This window comes from Chenopodium album, chromosome 20, assembly GCF_948465745.1.
Source record: "Chenopodium album chromosome 20, dcCheAlbu1.1, whole genome shotgun sequence".
Classification (NCBI taxonomy): Eukaryota; Viridiplantae; Streptophyta; class Magnoliopsida; order Caryophyllales; family Amaranthaceae; genus Chenopodium; species Chenopodium album.
The window spans coordinates 36,973,141-36,997,238 of record NC_137853.1 but is presented as its reverse complement, the minus strand read 5'-3'; the positions used below and the strand labels follow the sequence as shown (position 1 = coordinate 36,997,238).

Sequence of the window (24,098 nt, the reverse complement as noted above, 5' to 3'; positions counted from 1 at the left end):
TCAAAATGACGTCAAGTGGTAGTTGGGGGGCAAGAAGGTGGTAACTTTTGATATTTTTGAAAATAAAAGGTGGTAATTTTCAAAAAAAAAAAAAATAGAAGGTGGTAATTGCTAAAATGGACATAACAGAAGGTGGTAATTGTCAAAATTTCCTAAAATATATTGCTAAAGAGATATTAACATAAAGTTTCATAATAATTTTTTGCTTATAATTTTTACTAATGTTTAATTAATATATAAATAAGTTTAAACTATAAAGTATAGAGATCAAACTAGCTAATTAACTCTCACTTGATTCTCCTGAGCTATCGGTTCCCTTTTAGTACTTTGTTAATTAGAATCTGTGACTCTGATATCAATATTTTGTCCGTATGCCATCTAAGTTGCAATTTTACGACACATCAATTATTGCTGACAATTCTATCTAGTAACTTAGGGCCTGTTCATATTTACTGAATTGAGCTGAACTGAACTAAACTGAACTGATTGGAGCTGAACTGAACTGAACTGAACTGATTGGAACTGAACTGAACTGAACTGAACTGAATTGAGCTGAAATGAATATTTTATGTGAGAGGGAAATTAAGAGCTGAACTGATTGGAACTGAACTGAACTGATTGGAGCTGAACTGAACTGAACTGAACTGAAATTAAGTAAATGTGAACAGGCCCTTAATCTAATTTGTAACTAATAGCCAATTTTATTGAGCCTCCTTTATTTAGTAGGTAAAAAGTATATGAATTCTGATCATATGGATGGCAAGTTGAAAAATCGTCCTATAATGATAGATCAAAAGTTACTCATAATAAATTAGAGTCCTTCTGATTTAAATTATTAAAAACAAAATATGAGTGAATAAAAGTAACTACATTACCCTTATAAAACTCAGTATCCCATTGTTTATTTACATCAAAATCAAATCAGGTTAAACATTACCCAAAATAACTTACAAGTGCATTATCCTATTATTGTTTTTTTTGCTCCGTTATTTTATACTCTCCGTTATATTTTAACTTTCTAAATTATAACTTATTCTCCTTTTAATCAAAGGTCTCAAAATCTTGTGTACTAGTAACTATTTTATGTAAATAGAATACAGAATAAAAAGGAATACAATCATTATAAAGATAATATAAAAGATTTAGAATATAAAATATAATAAATTTTTTTTTTATTTTTGAAGGAAAAAAAAATAGCATTAAGATAAACAGATTATTTATTTATGTAAATTATCCTAACCGTCCTGTTTTATGCTTGGTATACACACTTGTTAGGCGTGTGAATATATGGTAAGTTTAGGAGTTTTCCTAGTTATGTAAAATAGTCAGTGTATTATAAATACAATAATTTTATTGCAATTTACAAACACTAAACACTTTATTCCTTCTTTAAACTGTAGAGAATACGTTTTACATAGAGAGCAAAAATATGGTGTTTGAGGTGTTCAATGAGATGCTAAACACGATACGAGAGTCTAGTCGACGAAACCCCGAGATGGCTGTCTGTGATAAAGATCATTACGAGAAGATGCTGGCTGAGTTACAAACCCCAAACATTTCCTTCAGCGGCGAAGAAGGTTTTGGGAGGTACTTAGATTTGAATGAAATTTATAACATGTTTATCAATTCTAAATTTGGTTTGTATTTTACTTCCTATGCTGATTATATTGATGAATTTCCTGCGATTGATTTGATTCCTGCGAAATGCAAGGCTACTCGACACTACAAGGAGTACATCGAAGGTGTTCTTAAGTACTTGATTTCGTTCTTGGAACGAGCAAAGCCTTTGATGTTCTTGGATAGGATTTTCAAGAAAGTCGAACGTGAGTTCGAGGAGAGTTGGAAGGCTGATAGAGGGAAAAAACGACCTAGGACAACGAGTATCGATGATGTGAGCGAGTGGCTTGATGAATGTAGCACTGTCGAGAGTCTAATTGAGTTAGGATCGATGAAACTTAACGAGGCGTTAAATGCCTTGGGGCTTAAGTCAGGGGGTACCATGCACCAAAGGGCGGAGAGGCTTCTCCTTGTGAAGAATTCCCCTCTCGAAAGGCATTTAAAGAAGCTAAAAGGCGATGATGAACTTGATTGTTGTAAGGAAATTGCACTCATTGAAGCGAAAGTGAAGAAGTTGTGTGAAATTCTGAAGGAGACTCTTGAGCGGACTAAGGAACGCGTTAAGAACAGGCAGGGGATGAATTATGATGAGCTCGTTCGTGATCGTGAAGATGATAATGAGATAGTTGCACTCGACATAGCAAGTGATGAAGAAGAGGACGACAAAAGCAACAATAATCCGCTCAAGTTGCCACTAGGTTCAAACGGGAAGCCTATACCTTACTGGCTCTACAAGCTTCAAGGTCTTCACCAAGAATTCAAGTGCGAAATATGTGGGAACTACACTTACAAGGGGCGAAGGGCCTTTGAAAAGCACTTCCATGAAGCGCGTCACCAACATGGTATGCATTGCTTGGGTATCCCTAACACCAAGAGCTTTCATGAGATCACTCGAATCGACGATGCTAAGGAGTTATGGCGGCAAATTCAACAAAGGCAAGAGTCTTTCTTATGGCAGCCTGATGTTGAGGAATATGAAGATGCCGAGGGCAACGTTTACAATAAGAAGACCTACAACGATCTTATTAGGCAGGGAATTATACAGCTAATCTGATTTTGTTAATTAAATTCTAAGTAGTACGAGAAAGCTCTAAATCCAAACGTATCCAATTTCGGCTTAAGCTTGTGTTTATTAATCAAAATTTAAAGTTGTATGAAACTGTTTACCTCATTATTCTTTCATAAGATGTCTTATATGTTCATAACTTGTATCTCTTTACTTAGACTCCACTTTCTTTGAAGCTGAACAAGCATAGTCTTAGCTTTATCTCGTTACAAACAACAATTGGTCATGCAATATTTAACAAGCATAGAAGCAGAACAACGAGAATCGACGATAAAAACCATTTTCTTTTTTTTTTTTTTTACCTATGCACCTCAATCTCACAAGTTCACAACAGGTTCACAAGCAGCCTGGCCTCTTGCAACTCACCTTACATGTACTAATTCACTGCATCAGATTTTTTTTTTTTTTTTTTTGGTTAAACAGAGCGAATATATCAATACTATATACTAAAAGACACACCAGCAAAGACACGTGTCATCTCCTGGTGTGTCCTTAGTTATTTTTTTCTTTTTTTAAAAAAAAAAAAATTTCAATTAAGGAAACAAATCATTTACAAAAATCATATTATTATTATTATTATTATTATTATTATTATTATTATTATTATTATTATTATTATTTTTACATATTCCATATTAACATGTAGTAATTATTATATTTAAAATAAAAGATTTATTCACAAATCTTTCTAAAAAAAATGGGCAATTATATACCAAAAATCAAAATTTTAAAATACTCTTTCAATAAGAAAAAATATTGCTCATGACTTTTTGCCTACTTTTGTTTTAGTTGTGTATTAGAAGCTACAATTAAAATTGCAAATACCAAATTAACATATTTCATACTTTTATTATTTCTCGACCAATTTATGATTATACGGAGTACAGTAATACTTTCAATCAATACTATATAATAAATCAATCAATACTATATACTAAAAGACACACTAGCAATGACACGTGTTATCTCCTGGTGTGTCCTTAGTTATTTTTTTCTTTTTCTAAAAAAAAAATTCAATTAAGGAAACAAATCATTTACAAAAATCATATTATTATTATTATTATTATTATTATTATTATTTACATATTCCATATTAACATATAGTAATTATTATATTTAAAATAAAAGATTTATTCACAAATCTTTCTAAAAAAAAATGGGCAATTATATACCAAAAATCAAAATTTTAATATACTCTTACAATAAGAAAAAATATTGCTCATGACCTTTTGCCTACTTTTGTTTTAGTTGTGTATTGGAAGCTACAATTAAAATTGCAAATACCAAATTAACATATTTCATACTTTTATTATTTCTCGACCAATTTATGATTATACGGAGTACAGTAATACTTCTCAATCAATACTATATAATAAATCAATCAATACTATATACTAAAAGACACACTAGCAATGACACGTGTTATCTCCTGGTGTGTCCTTAGTTATTTTTTTTCTTTTTCTAAAAAAAAATTCAATTAAGGAAACAAATCATTTACAAAAATCACATTATTATTATTATTATTATTATTATTATTATTATTATTATTATTATTATTTACATATTCCATATTAACATATAGTAATTATTATATTTAAAATAAAAGATTTATTCACAAATCTTTCTAAAAAAAATGGGCAATTATATACCAAAAATCAAAATTTTAATATACTCTTACAATAAGAAAAAATATTGCTCATGACTTTTTGCCTACTTTTGTTTTAGTTGTGTATTGGAAGCTACAATTAAAATTGCAAATACCAAATTAACATATTTCATACTTTTATTATTTCTCGACCAATTTATGATTATACGGAGTACAGTAATACTTCTCAATCAATACTATATAATTAAGGGCCTATTCACATTTACTGAACTAAGCTGAACTGAACTGATTGGAGCTGAACTGAACCGAACCGATTGAAGCTGAACTGAACTGAACTTAACTAAACTAAACTTAAATGAATATTTTATGAGACAGGGAAATAGGAGCTGAACTGAATTGAACTGATTGGAGCTGAACTGAACTGAACTGAACTGAAATTAAGTAAATATGAACAAGCCCTAAATATATAACTAAAGGTCACCGTGCATGGCACGGGATCTAACCTAGTTAAAGATTAAGTTACTGCCTATTTATTGCTACAATTTAAAAATCAAAAACTCATAATTAACTTGTAAAGTTGTATAATATGCAATTCAAGTAACTTGTGGTACTATATTACCCCTTTAGTTTCAACTTCTATGTTTGCCGTAGTAAGCTAATGCTAGAAATTGGCATGAATTTAGCACTTACCGTGTGTTCTGAATTCAATCAATAAGATGACTTGCTACGGGTGTGACTCGAAATAAGGATATCAATAACTAGACGGTCCAAATACACCCATCTTGCACTGGATTGGTAATAAGAATGGTTTTGAGAACAATAACTCATAACAATATGTACTGCAAAGATAGATTTTTTGCAATTACAAATTTACAATCAAGGTCAAGCTACTTCACTGTTCTTATGAAGTGCACAAATTAGGAGCAACAATAGTGTAAATATAACTCAGTAAAGACATACTGTCATACAGTGCAAAAGAATTCCATCACCTAAAATGAATGTAGCAACGTTAAACTACACTAACCAATAAATAAGCTAGATATACCATGCGAATCTATTTTTGGACTTGTTAAACCCAAAAAAATTACCGATTCACACTACTCTCCTTCTTTGTGGATCGGTTAAATTAAAATCCTTTGTTCATTCATTCATCTGATTCTTTTTGTGGAAGGGATGTCAAAGTCTGCCCTTTCGATCCTTTGCTCATCACCAAGCTCTCCACATACGTATCAAAATATACACAATAACCTTGAAAAGAATTCCTTAAGTTATGTATTTGATGATTCGTGAAATTATAAGATCTCATGCTCGCTACGTGATCCATCAAAAGTATGTTTTTATTGTAAACATAAAGAATCCTTGTAGGAGGAGAGTGAGAATTCTCAGAGCAACTCGTACTTCCATCCACGGAAAGCCAAAGCCTCCATGCCTCCTTTGCACCATCCTTTTCCAGTATCCATATACGAGTGGGAGTATTCTGCAAAGATAAACTGCAAACTGCTATTGAGTCACCGAGGAGGAAAGCATAGGTCCTACGTTTAATGAGTTTAATCCGAGAATCCGGAATTTCCATGAAGGTAAGTTCCTCAGTATCGAAGTCAAATCGAAAAAGAACTTCAGATGAATAATTAACTCCAACCCAGTATAAAGCCCCTTGATAGAAAACACCCCTTCTTTCCATATTATAAAAACACGAGCTTGCGAAAACGATCCCGGAATCAGTTTTTGTCTTCCAACTATGGTCGTTGAGCGAATATACAGCAATGGGTAGTTCTAATAGTGCCGCTGAATAACAATTTATCATAAAAGCGACCACTTTATAATCATTACAAGAAGGAGCATATCCAAGAGCATATCTTGCAGGGACCAAAGGGCAAGGGGGAAGAATCAAAGACTTCCTAATAGACGGATTCCACACTCTCAACGGAGTTCGAGGGCCCGGGTAGGACAGGTACTGCGGCTTCACCAACATCAACCCATTACAACAACCATAGAGAGAGTAATATATAGAAGTTTCATATAATTGAGCACTTTTCATTAAGGGGCCTATACCACTAGCACAATATATTGTATAAGTTCTTGATTGTTTGCCACTATAAGTCTCCTTCACTAATATACTATTTTTATTAGTATTGTAAACTTTAAGATGCATATTGATGAAATCTGACGAATCGATCATAGATCTCCAAGCTTTACAAACACATCTGAATCTAAGAAGGGTTTTCGCCGGCAGCATCGTCAATATCGCTATTATTAGATCCCATGGCAAGTAATTTTGCTCTGATAAATCCATCAATCACCTCACTCACAATGAAAATTTAGCAAATTTTTTTAGCAATAAAACTCTATAACCTTAGCAATCTTATAGCCTCGTTTAAAAAAGATATAAATACTCAATACTAGATAAAGCCCGTGCAATGCACGATTTGTTTGAAATTTTTAAAACAATTTTTTTTTGTATTTATGTGCTAAAATTTCTTATATATTTAGATAAAATTCCTAATATCAAAAATAATATTTTTTTTGTATTTATGCGCTAAGAGTATCTTTTGATATATTTAGATAAAAGTCAGTGACTACTGCTTTTAAAACCCCTAAATACATCTAGAATACAAAGACACACAAACCCTCTTGCACGACTAGATGTGCACGGGCGACAGTAATTTTTTGCTACGACACGGCTGTGCTAAGGTAATTTAGTAATCTACAATTCTAGCTTATGAAAAGTTATTAAATTATAGGCTATGCATGAAAACTCTTAAACACAACTTTCTTCTCCAAGTGTGGTCGCACATTTGACAACTTTGTCCCTAAATCACCAAAACTTGACCAAAGACCTCTTAACTCTCCATGCATTACTGTAGAAATTACTCAAGACATAGGATAGTCAAACTCAAGAGTTGACCAACCATGAATCCTTTTACAAAAGCTTCAGAATCATCCATGAAACTGACTCTTTATGACATTTTTTCCACATCAACCAAGTCTAATGCTCCCACATCAGTTCCCTTTCTTTGGGGTTAATGATCTCAAAACAACACCGAATTACCGAGTACATACATATCCTACATGCAACCTAACTAGTTAAAGCTCCGCCAGTCTCTTACTAACATATACAACAGTTGAACATATACTAGATCGTCTTGTCAGGGAAAACCCAAGTACCTAACACAAGCATTCATCTACCTTGGTTTGAAACTTCAGATTGTACTACTATGGTAGTCTCTGTTAGTACCTTTAAGTCACTCTCTGACAACCAGTTCCCTATATCTTGGTTACGTGCTGACTGCAGCAGATTTCTATCCTCTTAATTATAAAGCATTCATCTACCTTGGTTTGAAACATATGACTTTATCCTCTTAATTAGTTGTAAATCATAAAAGCCATAAAAAAACATATAAGTTGAACAAAAGCTAAGGGGAATTGTCCCTAAATAACAAAACCTGATACACATAAAACATATTGGACCAATATAATTTGAAGGGTACTTATATATAAAATTAACACAAGTACATTAACGACAAATGTTTTGCACTTACTAATTAACAGTCTAGCATAGTTGCTGGTACTTGGACTGAACTGATACAGGCCATACATTTTGCTGGTACTTGGACTGAACTGATACAGGCCATACATTTATCAGCCAAATATGACAGTCTTACATATGAGTTTTATGCATACATTCAAGATCTTACATGTGAGCTTAGACACGCACCAGTAAATTACACCATGGTCGGCAGTAGCAACAGAAAAAATTAAATTGAGCATTTAGCAACTTCAGCGGGCGCTACTAGTATGCATCTCTGTAAAGAGCAAATAATCCAGTCAGTATCAAATTTTATAGTATCCCTCCCCAGTCCCCACTATAAGGTTATGCCAATTTGTTCAGAAAAAAAAAAAAAAAAAAAAAAAGACAAGTAAATTGGTTTGAATGCAGATATTAAATGACAAATGTAACAAAGAAAATCTGATAGCAAGCCATAAGCTCCATAATTATTACAAAGCTTCATCCTTATACCAATAACATTAGCACTTGAACAAACAGCTATACAAGGCTAATAATCATGCAGATTTGCAATATTTTTTTATATAGGTAAGAAAAAGAAAACATTCGGAAACCCTTCTCACAAGGAAAATACAGATTTGCAATCATATCTAGTATAAGTGTAGCCTTTATTATACCTAAAAGTTTTACTAGAGAAAACCAACAAATCAAATCGAACAAAGAAGAATGTATACATATATATAGTGTATTTGTGCCTTACAAATTAAATCACATTCCCCTCAACTGTATCTCATAAATAAATAGTGAAAAAATCACAAATTCCAAAGAAATTTTCATTCAGTGCATAGTCATAGTAGAAGTGTAAAACCCTACAGATTAGAAAATGAAAAAGTGTAGAATCCCGATTTAGAGGATGTGCAAAAACAAGACAGGGAACATAACTTGAGTCAGAATTTATTGTATGGGACAGAAATGTAATGTAATCCGAAGGAAAAACAACATTAAGTATCCTTGAGCGATGCATGTCATGAATAGCTAAACATTAAAGCAAGTGTAATTACAGCAGGTTAAACTAGCAAAATTTCATAAAATGAGAAATGCAAGAGGTACTAGTTAAGTGCATCTGCATTTCTTATAAGTTTAACCATAGGTCTAATATTCATTTAATTTTCTGAGAATTATGTCAAAGTCTACCCTTCAGATACTTTATACAGCACCAATCTATCCACACAAGTAAGAAATGATATCTATTAAAGATTTCTGTTTCCCCAAATGACTCCACTCTATTGTAAGCTTTAGGGAAAAAAAAAAGTGTACGGTAGAAACTAGCAATCACCTAGAATCTCTACATTATAGACATAGCCCCATTGATCCTCTCCATCCTCCTTAAGAAGACACGATGAAAACTATTAATGAATCACAGAGAAAGAAGACCAGTGAATGAAAAAGACAATGAGGAAGTAGCAAGGACTTTACATGCAGGGGTTCTACACTCTTGTCTCATCCTCTCAGAGTCTCGGGTGGGCTTCTTTATAGGCATCAGTCCAAAAGAGTGCCAACAAAAAAAGTATGAAAATATGAATTATAGATTATTCAGAATATGAGCAGCTTTCATATGCACAGCTTAAACATTCAATGGCCAGCAGATGTGCGTTACAAGTGTTTTCGTTAAGTTTTAATGTACAGAAATGTAACCAAGAAATCAATTACAGTCTAGAGAACTTCATGTTTTACATACAAACACTAGAATCTTTCACTGGCAACCCTGACATACCTCCTTCCAAAACTTCATGGATTTACATGTCTCCCAAAAATTATTCATTAAGCATCCTCTTCCAGTTCCTTGTTGTGACTACTAGACTATTATGGAAATATTTGGGATCTGCTTATGGTGGTTAACTGTTGCTATTTTCACGTTTCTCATTTTGGTATGAAGATAATCATATTTAGAAATTGAAAGCCTTCAACAGAGAGTCAAAGCTTAAGACTAAATCCGCAAATAATTAAGATCTTATATAGAACCTGTTTATATAAGATACACCAGGGGTTTTCATTCACTCATAATACTCCAAAGCACTATTTGCTAGATGGGTGATCAAGACTCCACAGTGAAGACTGATGCTTCACTTATAAGTGAAGATCCAACACTCCCTCAAGAATGTGCTAAAGCAAACTTCTTACTTGTATCATACTTAATATCTCACAAGCATTCTTATTGACTCAGACTTTGGTATTGATTTTCAAACACAAACCTCCCACGTTCTCAATTGAGTCAATTCTACTAATTTGGATCATATTTACATTGAGAATGCTAACACCAAGTCATTAACCTTATTTTTAAGACATGGATAGACACAAATGATGACAAAACTAATTATATTACCCTATGCCACATCATTACCCCTGCCAACACTGCAATAAAAAAATAAACAAAAAGTAATTTTAGGACACGTGGGCAGCTCAACGCCAAAAAAGATTGTCAACAAGGGATATCCGGCAAAGGGTAGCAACTTAAAAATTTTTGGATTTAATAGGCAGTTAACTACAACATGTTTTTATTGCGTAATTTTCACAAAATCTCAACTTTATAAGGTAAGTTTCTTACAAAAATAAACCTATTCCAAAAAAGTTCTTTATTTAATTGATTTCAATTTTTTTTTTCAATGACAAAATTACCTTAACTAAGTAGATTTTGGAAGGGCATACAGGATAGACCACATTATCGAGGGGAGTAATTATTCATTTGCTCAACTTTGGTGATGGATTAAAAATTGTTTCGTGTTTAAAGGTAAAGGGAATGCAACTTCATTCACTGATGCATGGTTAAAAGACTAATAGTATGCTAGAAGAAATTTCCACTTTATTAACCTTTATCTTTATTTAGTTTACACATTAACAACACCATCATCAGGTAAATGTGATAAGGTTAGTTATATGATCCTATATAAGAACAAGTTCAAGAAATATCTATATAGAAGAACAAAAGCAAGTCTTCCTAAACAATGCATTTTAAAGCATGACAAAAGACAATTAATATATCATAATGTGTATTTCACATATCTTAGAAAATGTAAGTGCGAAAAATCACATGATTAAGAGCAAGTATTACCTGTGACCTTTCAGAATCGGCCATTATCAACCCTTCATCAAATTCATAGGAATGATGTGATAGTCTCATCAAAACCGTTGTGCAAAACCAAGCTTTCTACATAAGTCTGGAAAGAAGTCCGGTAATTCATCATGTCTTTTATTTTCAGAGTTCGTAATTGGTTGCTTGCAATGTCATAAGACATTGTAGCGAGAGGGTCGTTCAACAAAAACGTATTGCTATTTTTACCATAGACAATATTTGAATATTCAAACAACTTGGAAGAATCTAAACTCGGCTCTCCCTTGAACCATAGCCTCCATGGATTCTCTCCGCCATCCTTCTTCAAAACCCATATGCAGATACTTTCAGAGGACATCACCAAAACTGCTAAGGACTCACCATGGGCAAAAATAAGCCTATGAGTGCATCCTTTCACAGCATCAGGCAATTGCATAATACTAAATTCTTCGACATCAAAGTCATACAAGTAGAGCTTCATATAAGCTCCGGGTTTTCTGTGCAAACCATTATCAACCCAATATACAGCCCCTCCACAACAAACTAACCCTCCTTCACTCCTTAACATTGATATAGCCCACTTCGACTCACTCACCGGATTCGGTTTAACTCTCCAAAGGTGATCTGCGAGTGAGTACACAGCAATATAGGCCTTATCATCACTAAAATCACGAATATTAGTCTTAACGGCAAGCACCTTATAATCATTACTAGAAGGCGAAAACCCTAAAGTATACGATACACAACAAGTACGAATTCTACTCCAAGGACGCTTAATTGGACAATCAGGAAGAGACAATGCTTTTCTTATAGAAGGGTTCCACAATTGAACCACATGCGCACCCAATTTCAACAAAATCAACCCATTACAATTCCCAGAAATTGAATATGGTTCAGGCAATTGAACAAGATTTGCAACCTCTTTCAATGTGTCACTACTACGAATTCTGAAAAAACATCCATCCCCACCCACAACTCTTTCAATTGCTATCAGATGATCAGTACTTTTTTGGGAATAATTGTAATTGTAAGAATTAAGATGCAAAGGAATGAAATTGGGGGAATCAATGAAAGAACACCAAGTTCTACAAACAGACCTGAATTTCAAAAGGGTTTTTGATGGTAGCCATGGCAAGATCTCCAACAATAATTCCGGCGGCAAATGGATGTCCTCCGACAATCTGTTGACCCTTGAGATTTCCCTCTTCATACGACTGATTTCGGCCATTGAACTCATGATTAAGCAAAAGAGATGATGAATATTGATGATCTGAGAGTGAGTTGCAGAGTTGGTACTCTTTGGTATAAAAGGGGGGAATTTTTGGGGGCAGTTTCATTTGACTATTTGAGTAACTTACAAATTGACCCAAAGTTTGATTTGTTTCCCAAAGCAAACAAATCAAACGGCCAATTAGCTGCTCCCTTCTGTCCCAATATTTGGAAACATAATCACGTGAGATCTTGTTTTTTTCATTTCACTATAAATTTAATTAATACTCTCCCCGTCTCCAAAACTTCGACCTTTTGGCCTAATTTTAGTTCCAAAATGATCGACTCATTTGCATTAAAATACCCACTATAAAATTTTGTTATTTCATGTATTTTTAATACTTTATCTCTCTTGTCTTAAAAAAAAAAAAAAAAAAAAAAAAAAAAAAAAAAAAAAAAAACTTTTTCTCTCTATTTTTTACAAACCCTATGTAAATTTATCTTTCCAATATGTTTTTATTTCTTTTTATTTAAGTTTCTTAATAACCACAAAATCAACCCAAAAGGGTCGAAGTTTTGGGGACGAGTGAGTATTAACTTTTTATATAAAGTAATTTTTACATGTATGAAAATGGAGATATAAACATTTTAACACGTGTTTTAAAGATTGCACAAAGTCAAATGGGGCAAAAATAAAAGCATAGAGGGAGTACAATACATTGGTATAAAATTTAGCACCCTTACGACATATCTATACTTTAAAATCATCTTGCCCATCATGTCACATGTAACCTTTATTTTTCATCAATGTTACATGTCACCCCACCTTTTCATTAATTAATTAAAAAAAAACACTATCTTTAATTCAATACATGTATGAATGTTATTCGATTCACTTTCCCCTAAGTTAATATCTTCTACATTACATTCAATTTTTCATTTTTTCTGCTTTATAAACTATTCATTTTCCAATTAAAACGTAGTATAAAATAAGAATTTATATTGTAAATTTATAAACAACCCGTGCATTACACAACCAAAAGACTAGTTAGTATAAAATTTATAACCGGTATTAAAATTAGCAAAATGAGACAATTAAATTGGTGTAAAAGTTTTTATTATTAGGTCACAAATTAGTAAACAGCGATAATTAACCTTTATTCATATCAAAAGTAAGCATGTATCATAAGATTTTGAGGTTTCGCGGTCCGGTGGTGTAAAGTGTAGAAACCCTAAAGCCATCAAAACTGACCCGACCTTAACCAACAATGATTTGAACCCAGTCTGTAATCGAACAATGGGATGGATTATAGCCGTCAATTTTGCCACTACGCACCACCGGGCCCGAAACCTCAAAATTTCCTCAAAAAGCGTGGACTATAGCCTTCAATTTTGTAACTTTTTGACCATTTTCCGCCCGAAAATAAAAATTAACGAGATTTTTACCATAGTCCCTAATACCCTCCAGGAGTCCAATTGGGTCGGTGGAACCATCCAATATGCCCATAAACGGTCATTTTACCCGTTCACAACTTGTAGTGAGTTTGTAAACTCAAGCCTACCACGGACGTTTATGACAACATATAATGATCATATATGGTTTCAAACGGCATTATATGACCCTGAGATGTAGCCCTTAGGGTCTCGATGCTTTTCTCCACCGGGCCCCTAAACCTCAAAATTTCCTAAAAAAACGTGGATTATAGCCTTCAATTTTGTAATTTTGTAACCTTTTTCATCCGAAAATAAAAATTGCCGAGATGTTTATCATGGTTCCCAATATCCTCCGGAGGTCCAATTGGGTCGGTGGAACCATCCAATATGCCCTTAAACGATTATATAACCCGTTCGCAACTTACACCGATTTTGTAAACTCAATCCTACCACGGACGTTTATGACAACATATATTGATCATATATGGTTTCAAACGGAATTATATGACCCTAAGATGTATCCCTTAGGGTCTAAAGGCTTTTTGCAACCAGGCCCCTAAACCTCTAAATTTCCTCAATAAACGTGAATTATAGCCTTTAATTTCGTAATTTTTTGATCTTTTTTCGCCCGCAAATAAAAATTACCAAGATGTTTACCATGGTTACTAATATCCTCCAGGAATCCAATTGAGTCAATGGAACCATCCAATATGCCCTTAAACGATCATTTTACCCGTTCACAACTTGTAGTGGTTTTTTAAACTCAATACTACCACGGACGTTTATGATAACATATAATGATTAAATATGGTTTCAAATGGCATTATATGACCCCGAGATATATCATTAGGGTCTTAAGGCTTTTCGCCACCGGGCCCCCGAGACCTCAAAAATTTCCTCAAAAAGCGTGGATTATAGCCTTCAATTTTGTAATTTTTAGACGTTTTTTCGCCAAAAAATATAAATTGCCGAGATGTTTACCATGGTCCCTAATACCCTCCAAGACTCCAATTGGGTCGGTGGAACCACCCAATATGCCCTTAAACAGTCATTTTACCCGTTCACAACTTTAGTGATTTCGTAAACTCAAGCCTACAACGGACGTTTATGACAACATATAATGATCATACTACCTCCGGTTCAATTTACTTGCAAAAATTTTCCTTTTTTGGGTGTTTCAATTTACTCGCAACAAACTTGTTTCTTTCCTTTTTTAGTATGTTTTTGGCTGGTAATTGACCAATATGCCCTTATTTTTTTTTAAAACAACCTTATTAACTTACAAATCTGATTTTATTATATTAAACCCCAAGCTTAATTAATTAAACCCTCATCCCCTTAATTTTCTCTCTCCTCCTCCAACCCCATTTTCATGGTGGCTTCGTGGTGTTGAGAGCAGCGGGGGTTGCAGATCGGCAGCGTCGTGGCTTTGATTCGTGGGTCAGGTTTCGTGGTTTCAGATCGACGGGATTCGTGGGTCGGGTTTCCTGGGTTTGGTTTCGTGGGTAGGTTTTCGTTGGTTTGGTGGGTTGGTGGATCAGCGGTTTTGGGTTCGTGGGGTTGCTGGGTTCGTGGATTGGGTGGGTTCGTGGTTGCAGATCGTGGGGTTGCTGGGTTCTTGGTTGCAGATCGTGCGGTTGCTAGGTTCGTGGGGAGGCTGGGTTCGTGGTTTCAGATCGTGGGGTTGCTGGGTTCGTGGTTGCAGATCGTGGGGTGGCTGCGTTCGTGGTTGCAGATCGTGGGGTTGCTGCGTTCGTTGGGTGGCTAGGTTCGTGGGTTGCTGGTGGTGGGTTGGCAGGTTGCTGAGTTCGTGTGGTGGTGGTGGTGCGTCGGCGGTTTGCTAGGTGCGTGGGGTGGTGGTGGTGCGTCCACGATGTTGGGTTTGGTACTGGGTGGTGGTGTGTGGTTTGAGTGATGCTTGGTGGTGGTGGGTTATTAATTTAATTAAGGTTAAATTTGTTTGTTCTTTTTTTTTTTTGGTTGGATTAATAGTTAAGCATATAACCTTATTTTTCTATAATCATGTTTTCAATCTTTTGCCTTAGTATCCGAAAAGTTGTACTTTTTTGCGCCTAAATTGAACCAGATGTAGTATATGGTTTCAAACGGCATTATACGACCCTGAGATGTATCCCTTAGAGTCTCAAAGCTTTTCGCCACCGGGCGGCCCTGAAACCTCTAAATTTACACAAAAGCGTGGACTATATTGTCTTCAATTTTGTAATTTTTTTGACCTTTTTTCGACCGGAAATAAAAATTGCCGACATGTTAACCATTGTACCTAAAACCCTCCAGGAGTCCAATAGGGTCGGTGGAACCATCCAAGATGCCCTTAAACGGTCATTTTACCCGTTCACAACTTGAAGTGATTTCGCAAACTCAAGCCTATAACGGACGTTTATGACAACATATAATGATCATATATGGTTTCAACGGCATTATATAACCCCGAGATGTATGAATGTATCCCTTAGGGTCTCAAGGCTTTTCGCCACTGGCCTTTGAAACCTCAAAAATTACACAAAATACAAACATTATAGTCTTTAATTTTGTAATTTTTTGACCTTTTTTGATCGAAAATAAAAATTGCCGAGATGTTAACCATGGTCCCTAATACCCTCCAGGAGTCGAATTGGGTCGGTGGAACCACCATTATGCCCTTAAACGGTCATTTTACCCGTTCACAACTAGCAATGATTTCGTAAACTCAAACCTACAACGTACATTTATGACAACATATAATAATCATATATGGTTTCAAACGGCATTATATGACCCCGAGATGTATTCCTTAGGGTCTCAAGGCTTTTCGCCACCGGGCCCTGAAACCTCATAATTTACACAAAAAGTGTGGATTATAGCCTTCAATTTTGTAATTTTTTGACCTTTTTTCGCCCGGAATTAAAATTTGCAAGATGTTTACCATGACCCCTTATATCCTCCGGGAGTCCAATTCTGTCGGTGGAACCATCCAATATGCCCTTAAACGGTCATTTTACCCTTTCACAACTTGTAGTGATTTCGTAAACTCAAGTCTACGACGTACGTTTATGACAACATATAATGATCATATATGGTTTCAAATGGCAATATATGACCCCGAGATGTATCTCTTAGGGTCTCAACACTTTTCGCCATTAGGCCACGAAACCTCTAAATTTCCACAAAAAGCGTGGATTGTAGTCTTCAATTTTGTAATTTTTTTGACCTTTTTTCATCCGAAAATAAAAATTGCCGAGATTTTTACTATAGACCCTATTACCCTCCGGAAGTCCAATTGTGTCGGTGGAACTATCCAATATGCCCTTAAACGATCATATAACCCTTTCACAACTTGTAGTGATTTCGTAAACTCAAGCCTACAACGGGCGTTTATGACAACATATAATGATCATATATGGTTTCAAATGGCATTATATGACACCGAGATGCATTCCTTAAGGTCTCAACACTTTTCGCCACCAGGCCCCAAAACCTAAAAATTTCCTAAAAAAGCGTGGATTATAGCAATTATTTCCCAAAGCAAACGGCCAATTAGCTACTCCCTTCTGTCCCTATTTTTGGAAATATAATCACGTAAGATCTTGTTTTGTTCATTTCACTGTAAATGTAATTAATACTCCCTCCGTCCCCAAAACTTCGACCCTTTTGGCCTAATTTTAGTCCCAAAATGATCGACTCATTTGCATTGAAATACCCACCAATTTACAACAGTATTTGTTCAAAATTAGGTTTTCCATATAAATTTTGTTATTTCATGTATTCTTAATACTTTATCTCTCTATTTTTTTACAAACCTCATTAAAATTTATCTCTCCAATTTGTTTTTATTTCTTTGTATTTAAGTTTCTTAATAACCGCAAAATCAGACCAAAAAGGTCGAAGTTTTGGGGATAGAGTGAATATTAACTTTTTATATGAAATAATTTTTACATGTATGAAAATGGAGATATAAACATTTTAACACGTGTTTTAAAGATTGCACAAAGTCAAATGGGGCAAAAATAAAGGGATAGAGAGAGTACACTACATTAGTATAAAATTTAGCACCCTTACGACATATTTATACTTTACTACTTAGTATTTAAAAACACAAATCATCTTGCCATCATGCCACATGTAAACTATATTTTTCATCAATGTCACATGCCACCTCACCTTTCATTCATTAATCTCCTTTTTTTTTTTTTTTTTAATTCAATACATGTATGAAACTATGATTGTTATTTGATTTACTTTCCCCTAAGTTAATATCTTCTATATTACATTCAATTTTTCAGTCCTTCTTCTCCTTTACAAACTATTCATTTTCCAATTAAAACGTATTATAAAATAAAACTAGTGTGTATCCCGGGCGATGCCCCGAGTTGCTAATTTGTGTACTTCTTACTTTAATTTAACATCAATTATGTTGGACTATTTGTTTAGATAGTGTGTGTAGTGGTTCGGGCATTGCCTTGGATGTCACTTTTTTTTTTTTTTTACATCATATGTATTTATATTTCAATCTTGTGAAAAATAAATGAATTATATTACCTTTAATTTACTTAATAAATGAAAGGAATATTATAATATTATGTGAAACTTGAAACATTAATAATAATTGATTGAGATGGTAAAAGTATTACCTATATATAGTGGAGGTTATTATTACGCTTGGGGCAATGACACCGTAAGGGATACATTTAAGGGCTATATAATGCCGTTTGAAAACATATATGATCATTATATGTTGTTATAAACACATGTGTTAGGCTTGAGTTTACAAAATCGGTGCAAGTTGCGATCGAACGGGTAAAATGACCGTTTAAGGGCATGTTGGATGGTTCCACCAACCCAATTGGACTCTTAGGGGGTATTAGGGACCATAGTAATCGTTTCAGTAATATTTATTCCCGAGCGAAAAAAGGTCAACAAATTACAATATTGAATCCACGCTTTTTGAGGAAATTTTGAGGTTTTGGGGTCCGGTGGCAAAAAGTATTGAAACCCTAGAAAATATATCTCAGTATTGTATAATGTCGTTTGAAACCACATATAATCATTATATATTGTCGTAAACGCATGTGATAGGCTTGAGTTTATGAAATCACTATAAGTTGTGAACGGATAAAATGACCATTTAAGGGAATATTGGACGGTTCCACTGACCCAATTTTACTCCCGAAGGATATAAGGGACCATGGTAAACATCTCAGCAATTTTTATTTCCGGGCGAAAAAGGTCAAAAAATTAAATTAAAAAATAAAGACTATAATCCACGCTTTTTGAGGAAAATTTGTGGTTTCGGAGCCCGGTAGCGAAAAGTCTTGAAACCCAAAAGGATAAATCTCGGGGTCATATAATGCTGTTTAAAACCACATATGATCATTATATGTTGTCATAAACGTCCGTGGAAGGCTTGAATTTACGAAATCACTGCAAGTTATGAACGGCTGAAGTGACTGTTTAAGGGCATATTGGATGGTTCCACCGACCCAATTTGACTCGTGGAGAATATTAGGGACTATGGTAAACATCTCGAAAATTTTTATTTCCGGACGAAAAAAGGTCAAAAATTTATAAAATAGAAGGCTATAATCCCATGCTTTTAAGAGAATTTTGAGGTTTCAAGGCCCGGTTGCGAAAAGCCTTAAAACCCTAAAGGATACATCTCGGGGTTATATAATGTTGTTTGAAACCACATATGATCATTATATGTTGTCATAAACGTCCGTGGTAGGCTTTAGTTTACGAAATCACTACAAGTTGTGAACGAGTACAATGACCGTTTAAGGGCATATTTGATGGTTCCACCGACCCAATTTGACTCCAGGAGGATATTAGGGATTATGGTAAACATCTTGGCAATTTTTATTTATGGGCAAGAAAAGGTCAAAAAAATTACAAAATTAAAGGCTATCCACACTTTTTGAGAAATTTTGAGGTTTCGAGGCCCGGTGGCGAAAAGCCTCGAGACCCTATGGGATACATCTCGGAGTCATATAATTCCGTTTGAAACCACATATGATCATTATATGTTGTCATAAACATCCGTGGTAGGCTTGAGTTTACGAAATCACTTCAAGTTGTGAACGGGTAAAATGACCGTTTAAGGGCATATTGGATGGTCCCACTAACCCAATTGGACTCTTGGAGGGTATTAGAACCATGGTAAACATGTCGACAATTTTTATTTCTGGGCGGAAAAAAGCCAAAAATTACAAAATCAAAGGGTACCACACTTTTTGAGGAAATTTTAAGGTTTCGGGGCCCGGTGGCGAAAAGTGTTGAGAACGGGTCTCAAAACTAAGTCCTAATAATCATTAGTTTCCTAATCCAACTAAGGTTCTATATAGACTACAAGTTGTGAACGGGTCTCAACACTTTTCTCCACCGGGCCCTGAAACCTTAAAAATTCCTCAAAAACTTTGGATTATATATCCTTCAATTTTGTAATTTTTTGACTTTTTTTGCCCGAAAATATAAATTGTCGAGATGTTTACCATGGTCCCTAATACTCTCCGAGAGTTTAATTAGGTGGATTGAACCATCCAATTTTGCCTTTAAATGGTCATTTTATCCGTTTTTGTACATGCCCCTTGTATTGGCAATAAGCTCTCATGGGGTCTTTACTTCGCTATATAATGGTCATTTATGGGTCCACACAATATTATATGATCCCGGCATTCATCCCGTAGTGTTCCGTGAAACTATAACACCAGCTCCCGACACCTCCTAAATCGCTCCGATTTCGTGTATTATAGTAGAGTTGTCGATTGGGGTATTCAAGTCGAATTTGGGTTTGGTCAAATCATGTCTCGGGTTAAATTAGGATCTGGTTATGTCGTGCCAATCTAGCCTCATATCAGGTTCAGGTTCGGGTGAATTTTTTTCGAATTTATTCTAAGTCGTTCATTTTTCGGATATATGTTGGGTTCAATTTGAGCCGAATTCAGATCGGATTCAATTTCAAGTTCGGGTTGTATGTGACTCGGGTTTGAGTGGGTTAATAGATGGTACATTCGGGTTCGAGTTAGTGTTGAGTTGGGTTTTGGTTCAAGTTCAATTCCAATAAATATTGATGTGCTCAAGTTGAACCTATATAATTACGCCTTCCATAATTTGATCTGTTTTATCAAGATTTTATTAAACCTATATATGAGTAAGAGAGAACAAAATGTATACAAGCTAAATCAGATTGTGGGTTTACAGATTTGTACCAGTATATAAGTTGAACAAAAGGCATATAAATTTATTAAACCTTCCACTCGGGTACATGTTCTATTTGGGTCGGGTACTAGTTTGGGTTCAGATTGTTGTTGGGTCAACCACATCCCATATGGTGATGCCAATCTATTCTGCCCTGCAGCTAATTTCATGTCATGCAGCATCAGTTTAGGCAGGTGAGAACCTTTTTCTTCAGCACACAGTACATCACAAACGTATCTAGATGTGTGATAGATGACTTATTACCACACCTAGGGATGATATATCTACTAAAAATCAAGTGCAAAAGCCTCTTATCCCACTCCGATTCATTTACTTTTGGTTTATAATCCTCGCGAACTACACTACTATCACCCATATATATACTCATTATACTGTATGACCTTCCCAATCCTAATTGTTACTCAGTGAATTTTTTTCCTAAATATACAACTAAAGATATACCCTCCAATTATTCTCTAATAACCAATTCCCTATCGTGAATAAGTGCTCATCGCAGCAGATTTCTATCTGCAAACTGTACGACCATGGTGCAAGGCTGCTCCTATAATTAACTAAAAATGCATCTTAGATGATAATGAACCACAAAAGTTTTCACAAATTAACATGTAGAACACTTGATTATAAAGAGAGGATCATGGATTCATGGACAATATTTATAAATCTATTTGCGCTAAGTCAGAAACCAAAATCCACATTTAAAAAGAAACCTTTAAACAATGTAGTCATGGCAAACAATTGCATCACTGACTACCTAATTAAGCATGAAGCATTTAAGCATTGTCAGAGCTTTTAAATGTATGTGATTCACAACATGAAAGTTCTAGCCTTCTAGGCATCGTTTCTAAATGTTAGTAGCCTAACCACACCAAATGACAAAGTATCAAATAAAGAAACTGGGAATGATTGATCATGGCAGTAGACTTCAAATAAGCAGTAGTTCAAGTACAAATTAATAAACAGATTCTATGGCATCCGACAATGTCTATGAATACAGGGAACCAATGTTAAAGCAAAAATTGATGCAAATATTCATGGAAAGGCAGAGCAACAAGGTTAGCTAGCTGACACTTAAGCAAAGGAATCAAGAAGTGGAAATTTGCAATATGATGTAGGCCATAAAGTCAAATTATTAAACGAACAACCAATATTATGTACCAATTGACTGGATCAAGATACTAGAAACTCTTGATAGAGCAAAATACTTCAACGGTTTTTCCTTCAACATAATATAATTCACCCCAAAAGAAAAATAAACAATACTCAAGGACAGTTTGCTGTGGAAAAAAAAGAGTATAAAATGCACAATGAAATAAACATAGGGGTAACAAATGACTCTTCCGCTTGGACGCCATGATAAGGAGTTATTGTTCTGTTTGGACTTTTAAGTAACACAAGCAAATTTTCTCAAATAAATACTCCATCCAAAAAATAATGGTCAATGCAACTTCACATGTATGATTAAGCAAATTGCAATTATATCAATTTTCTCTATAAAGAGATCAAACCATACCCCAATGCCCCAATCCCCTCACTCTGGTTGTATCATACTCTAATAGCATCATCATCCGGCAAATGTGAATAGTCAACTATCCTAGTACAGGGCAAAAAATGAAGATCTGTGAAATACAAAAGCAACAAAAGAAGGTATTTATTTATAAATCAATGCATTGTAAGACATGAGTAACCATATAACAATACAAACGTTTTTCCAAAAATGAAAATTTAAAATATATGAGCATACTGCATACTGAACTTAGCCCCAGACTAAGAGCATCTCTATTTATTCGCCATTAATTTGACTAAATCAGTTTCATGGGAAAGATTCTTCCCTTGGTTTCCCTTGTGCAATACTAAGCTCTCCACAAAAGTCTCAAGAAATCTACACCCATCAATATCCAAATGTTGTATATGATGACTTCTAAAATTATAAGAATACAAACTAAGATTTGTCTCTAAGAAAAATGTACTTGTACTCTCCTCAACCTTGAAAATCTTTGTAAAAGTACTACTTTCAAGCAACTGAAGAGCTGTCAAATTTGAATCTCCGGTATACCACAACCGCCATGATTTCTCTCCACCAACCTCTATCAAAACCCATATGCAGGTATGTTCAGATGACATACTGAAAACTGCTATTGACTCACCAAGTACAAAATTAAAGTTAACCTTTTGTTTTGCAGCATCAGGCAACTCAACAAAGTTAAATTCCTCGGAATCAAAATCAAACGATACAAGATGAGTCTGTAAGTCAGAAGGAGCATCAGAGCTGTACCAATCAAATCCTAAACAGTACATAGAACCTTTAAAATAAGTAACATTCTCAAGATAGAAACTTAAAATCCCTAGAATGTGGACATCCAACCTATCTTTAATCCTCCAAAGGTGGTCATTGAGGGAATAAACCGCAACCGAATTACCGGTATCCTTAATAAATCCGATAGCAAGAACCTTATAATCATTCATAGACGGAACAAAACCCAACCAATAATGTAAGAAATCATATTTTGTAGAAATAAAAGGCCAAGATGGAATCAACCAAGAGTTTCGAATAAAGGGATTATACAAACCAATGTCATATGTAACATTTACACCATAGTATTTGATCAAAATCAACCCATAACAACAACCTAAGACAAAGCAATTGTCAGGAATTTTGACAAGCACATCAATTTGCCTAAGTGTGTCACTGCTACACCTCATATTACCCCGTTCCCCGGCTAACAAATAAGTATGGTTGCGATTGTTGTTGTAAATTTGAAGATGAGAAAGAATGAAATCAGAGGAATCAATTAAAGAACACCAGGTTTTGCAAACACACCTGAATCTCATTAGGGTTTTTGCCGGCAGCCTGGATAAAATCTCTCTACACAATTCCGTCGGTAAATCCGGCAATTCGTCGTCGGATGTTGTCTTTAATTCGGCCATTGTGATCAATTTAGGCTAAACTGAGACTGTGATTAGGTATCCCCAATTTATATTATGACTGAACTGAGGAGAGAGAAAGTCTACCATGAATTTAGGAAAGGAAAATTTGATTCTAATAATCCAACCTTTCACCGGTCTTATTTTATTAATCCAACCTTTCGATTATTTCTGATTAATCCCACCTTTACACCCTTTTCTTTTTTATCCAACCCAACCGGTTATCCCACCTTCTACAGTAGGTTACCTGTCCACGTGTCTTACTACGGTTGATTGAAATTTTTTTTACAAATCTTTTTGTTTTTTAATCTTTTTTTTTACCCTCTTTCCTCTTTTCTTTCCCCCCTTTCCTGCCCCTCACCTCCATGAAAACCTGATACACTCCTAGCCACCCCAGCCAGCCACCTCTACCGCCCTT

The 24,098-nt window shown here is 34.7% G+C and overlaps 3 protein-coding genes and 1 pseudogene across 3 annotated transcripts; 1 reads left to right on the top strand and 3 right to left on the bottom strand.

Moving 5' to 3' along the window:
• The first annotated feature begins 1,429 nt into the window (after positions 1–1,429).
• On the top strand, positions 1,430–2,756 carry LOC145597148 (splicing factor SF3a60 homolog pseudogene; annotated as a pseudogene).
• Positions 2,757–5,433: 2,677 nt separating this feature from the next.
• On the bottom strand, positions 5,434–6,582 carry LOC145597147 (F-box/kelch-repeat protein At3g23880-like). The gene has a single exon (XM_081653310.1). It carries the CDS (start codon positions 6,580–6,582, stop codon positions 5,434–5,436), a length of 1,149 nt encoding a protein of 382 aa, XP_081509436.1.
• A 4,364-nt stretch (positions 6,583–10,946) lies between these two features.
• Positions 10,947–12,140, bottom strand: LOC145597146 (F-box protein CPR1-like). Its single transcript, XM_081653309.1, has one exon. The coding sequence runs from the start codon at positions 12,138–12,140 to the stop codon at positions 10,947–10,949; it is 1,194 nt and encodes a 397-aa protein (XP_081509435.1).
• Positions 12,141–22,534: 10,394 nt separating this feature from the next.
• LOC145597145 (F-box/kelch-repeat protein At3g23880-like) lies at positions 22,535–23,683 on the bottom strand. Its single transcript, XM_081653308.1, has one exon. The coding sequence runs from the start codon at positions 23,681–23,683 to the stop codon at positions 22,535–22,537; it is 1,149 nt and encodes a 382-aa protein (XP_081509434.1).
• Between the last annotated feature and the right edge of the window lie 415 nt (positions 23,684–24,098).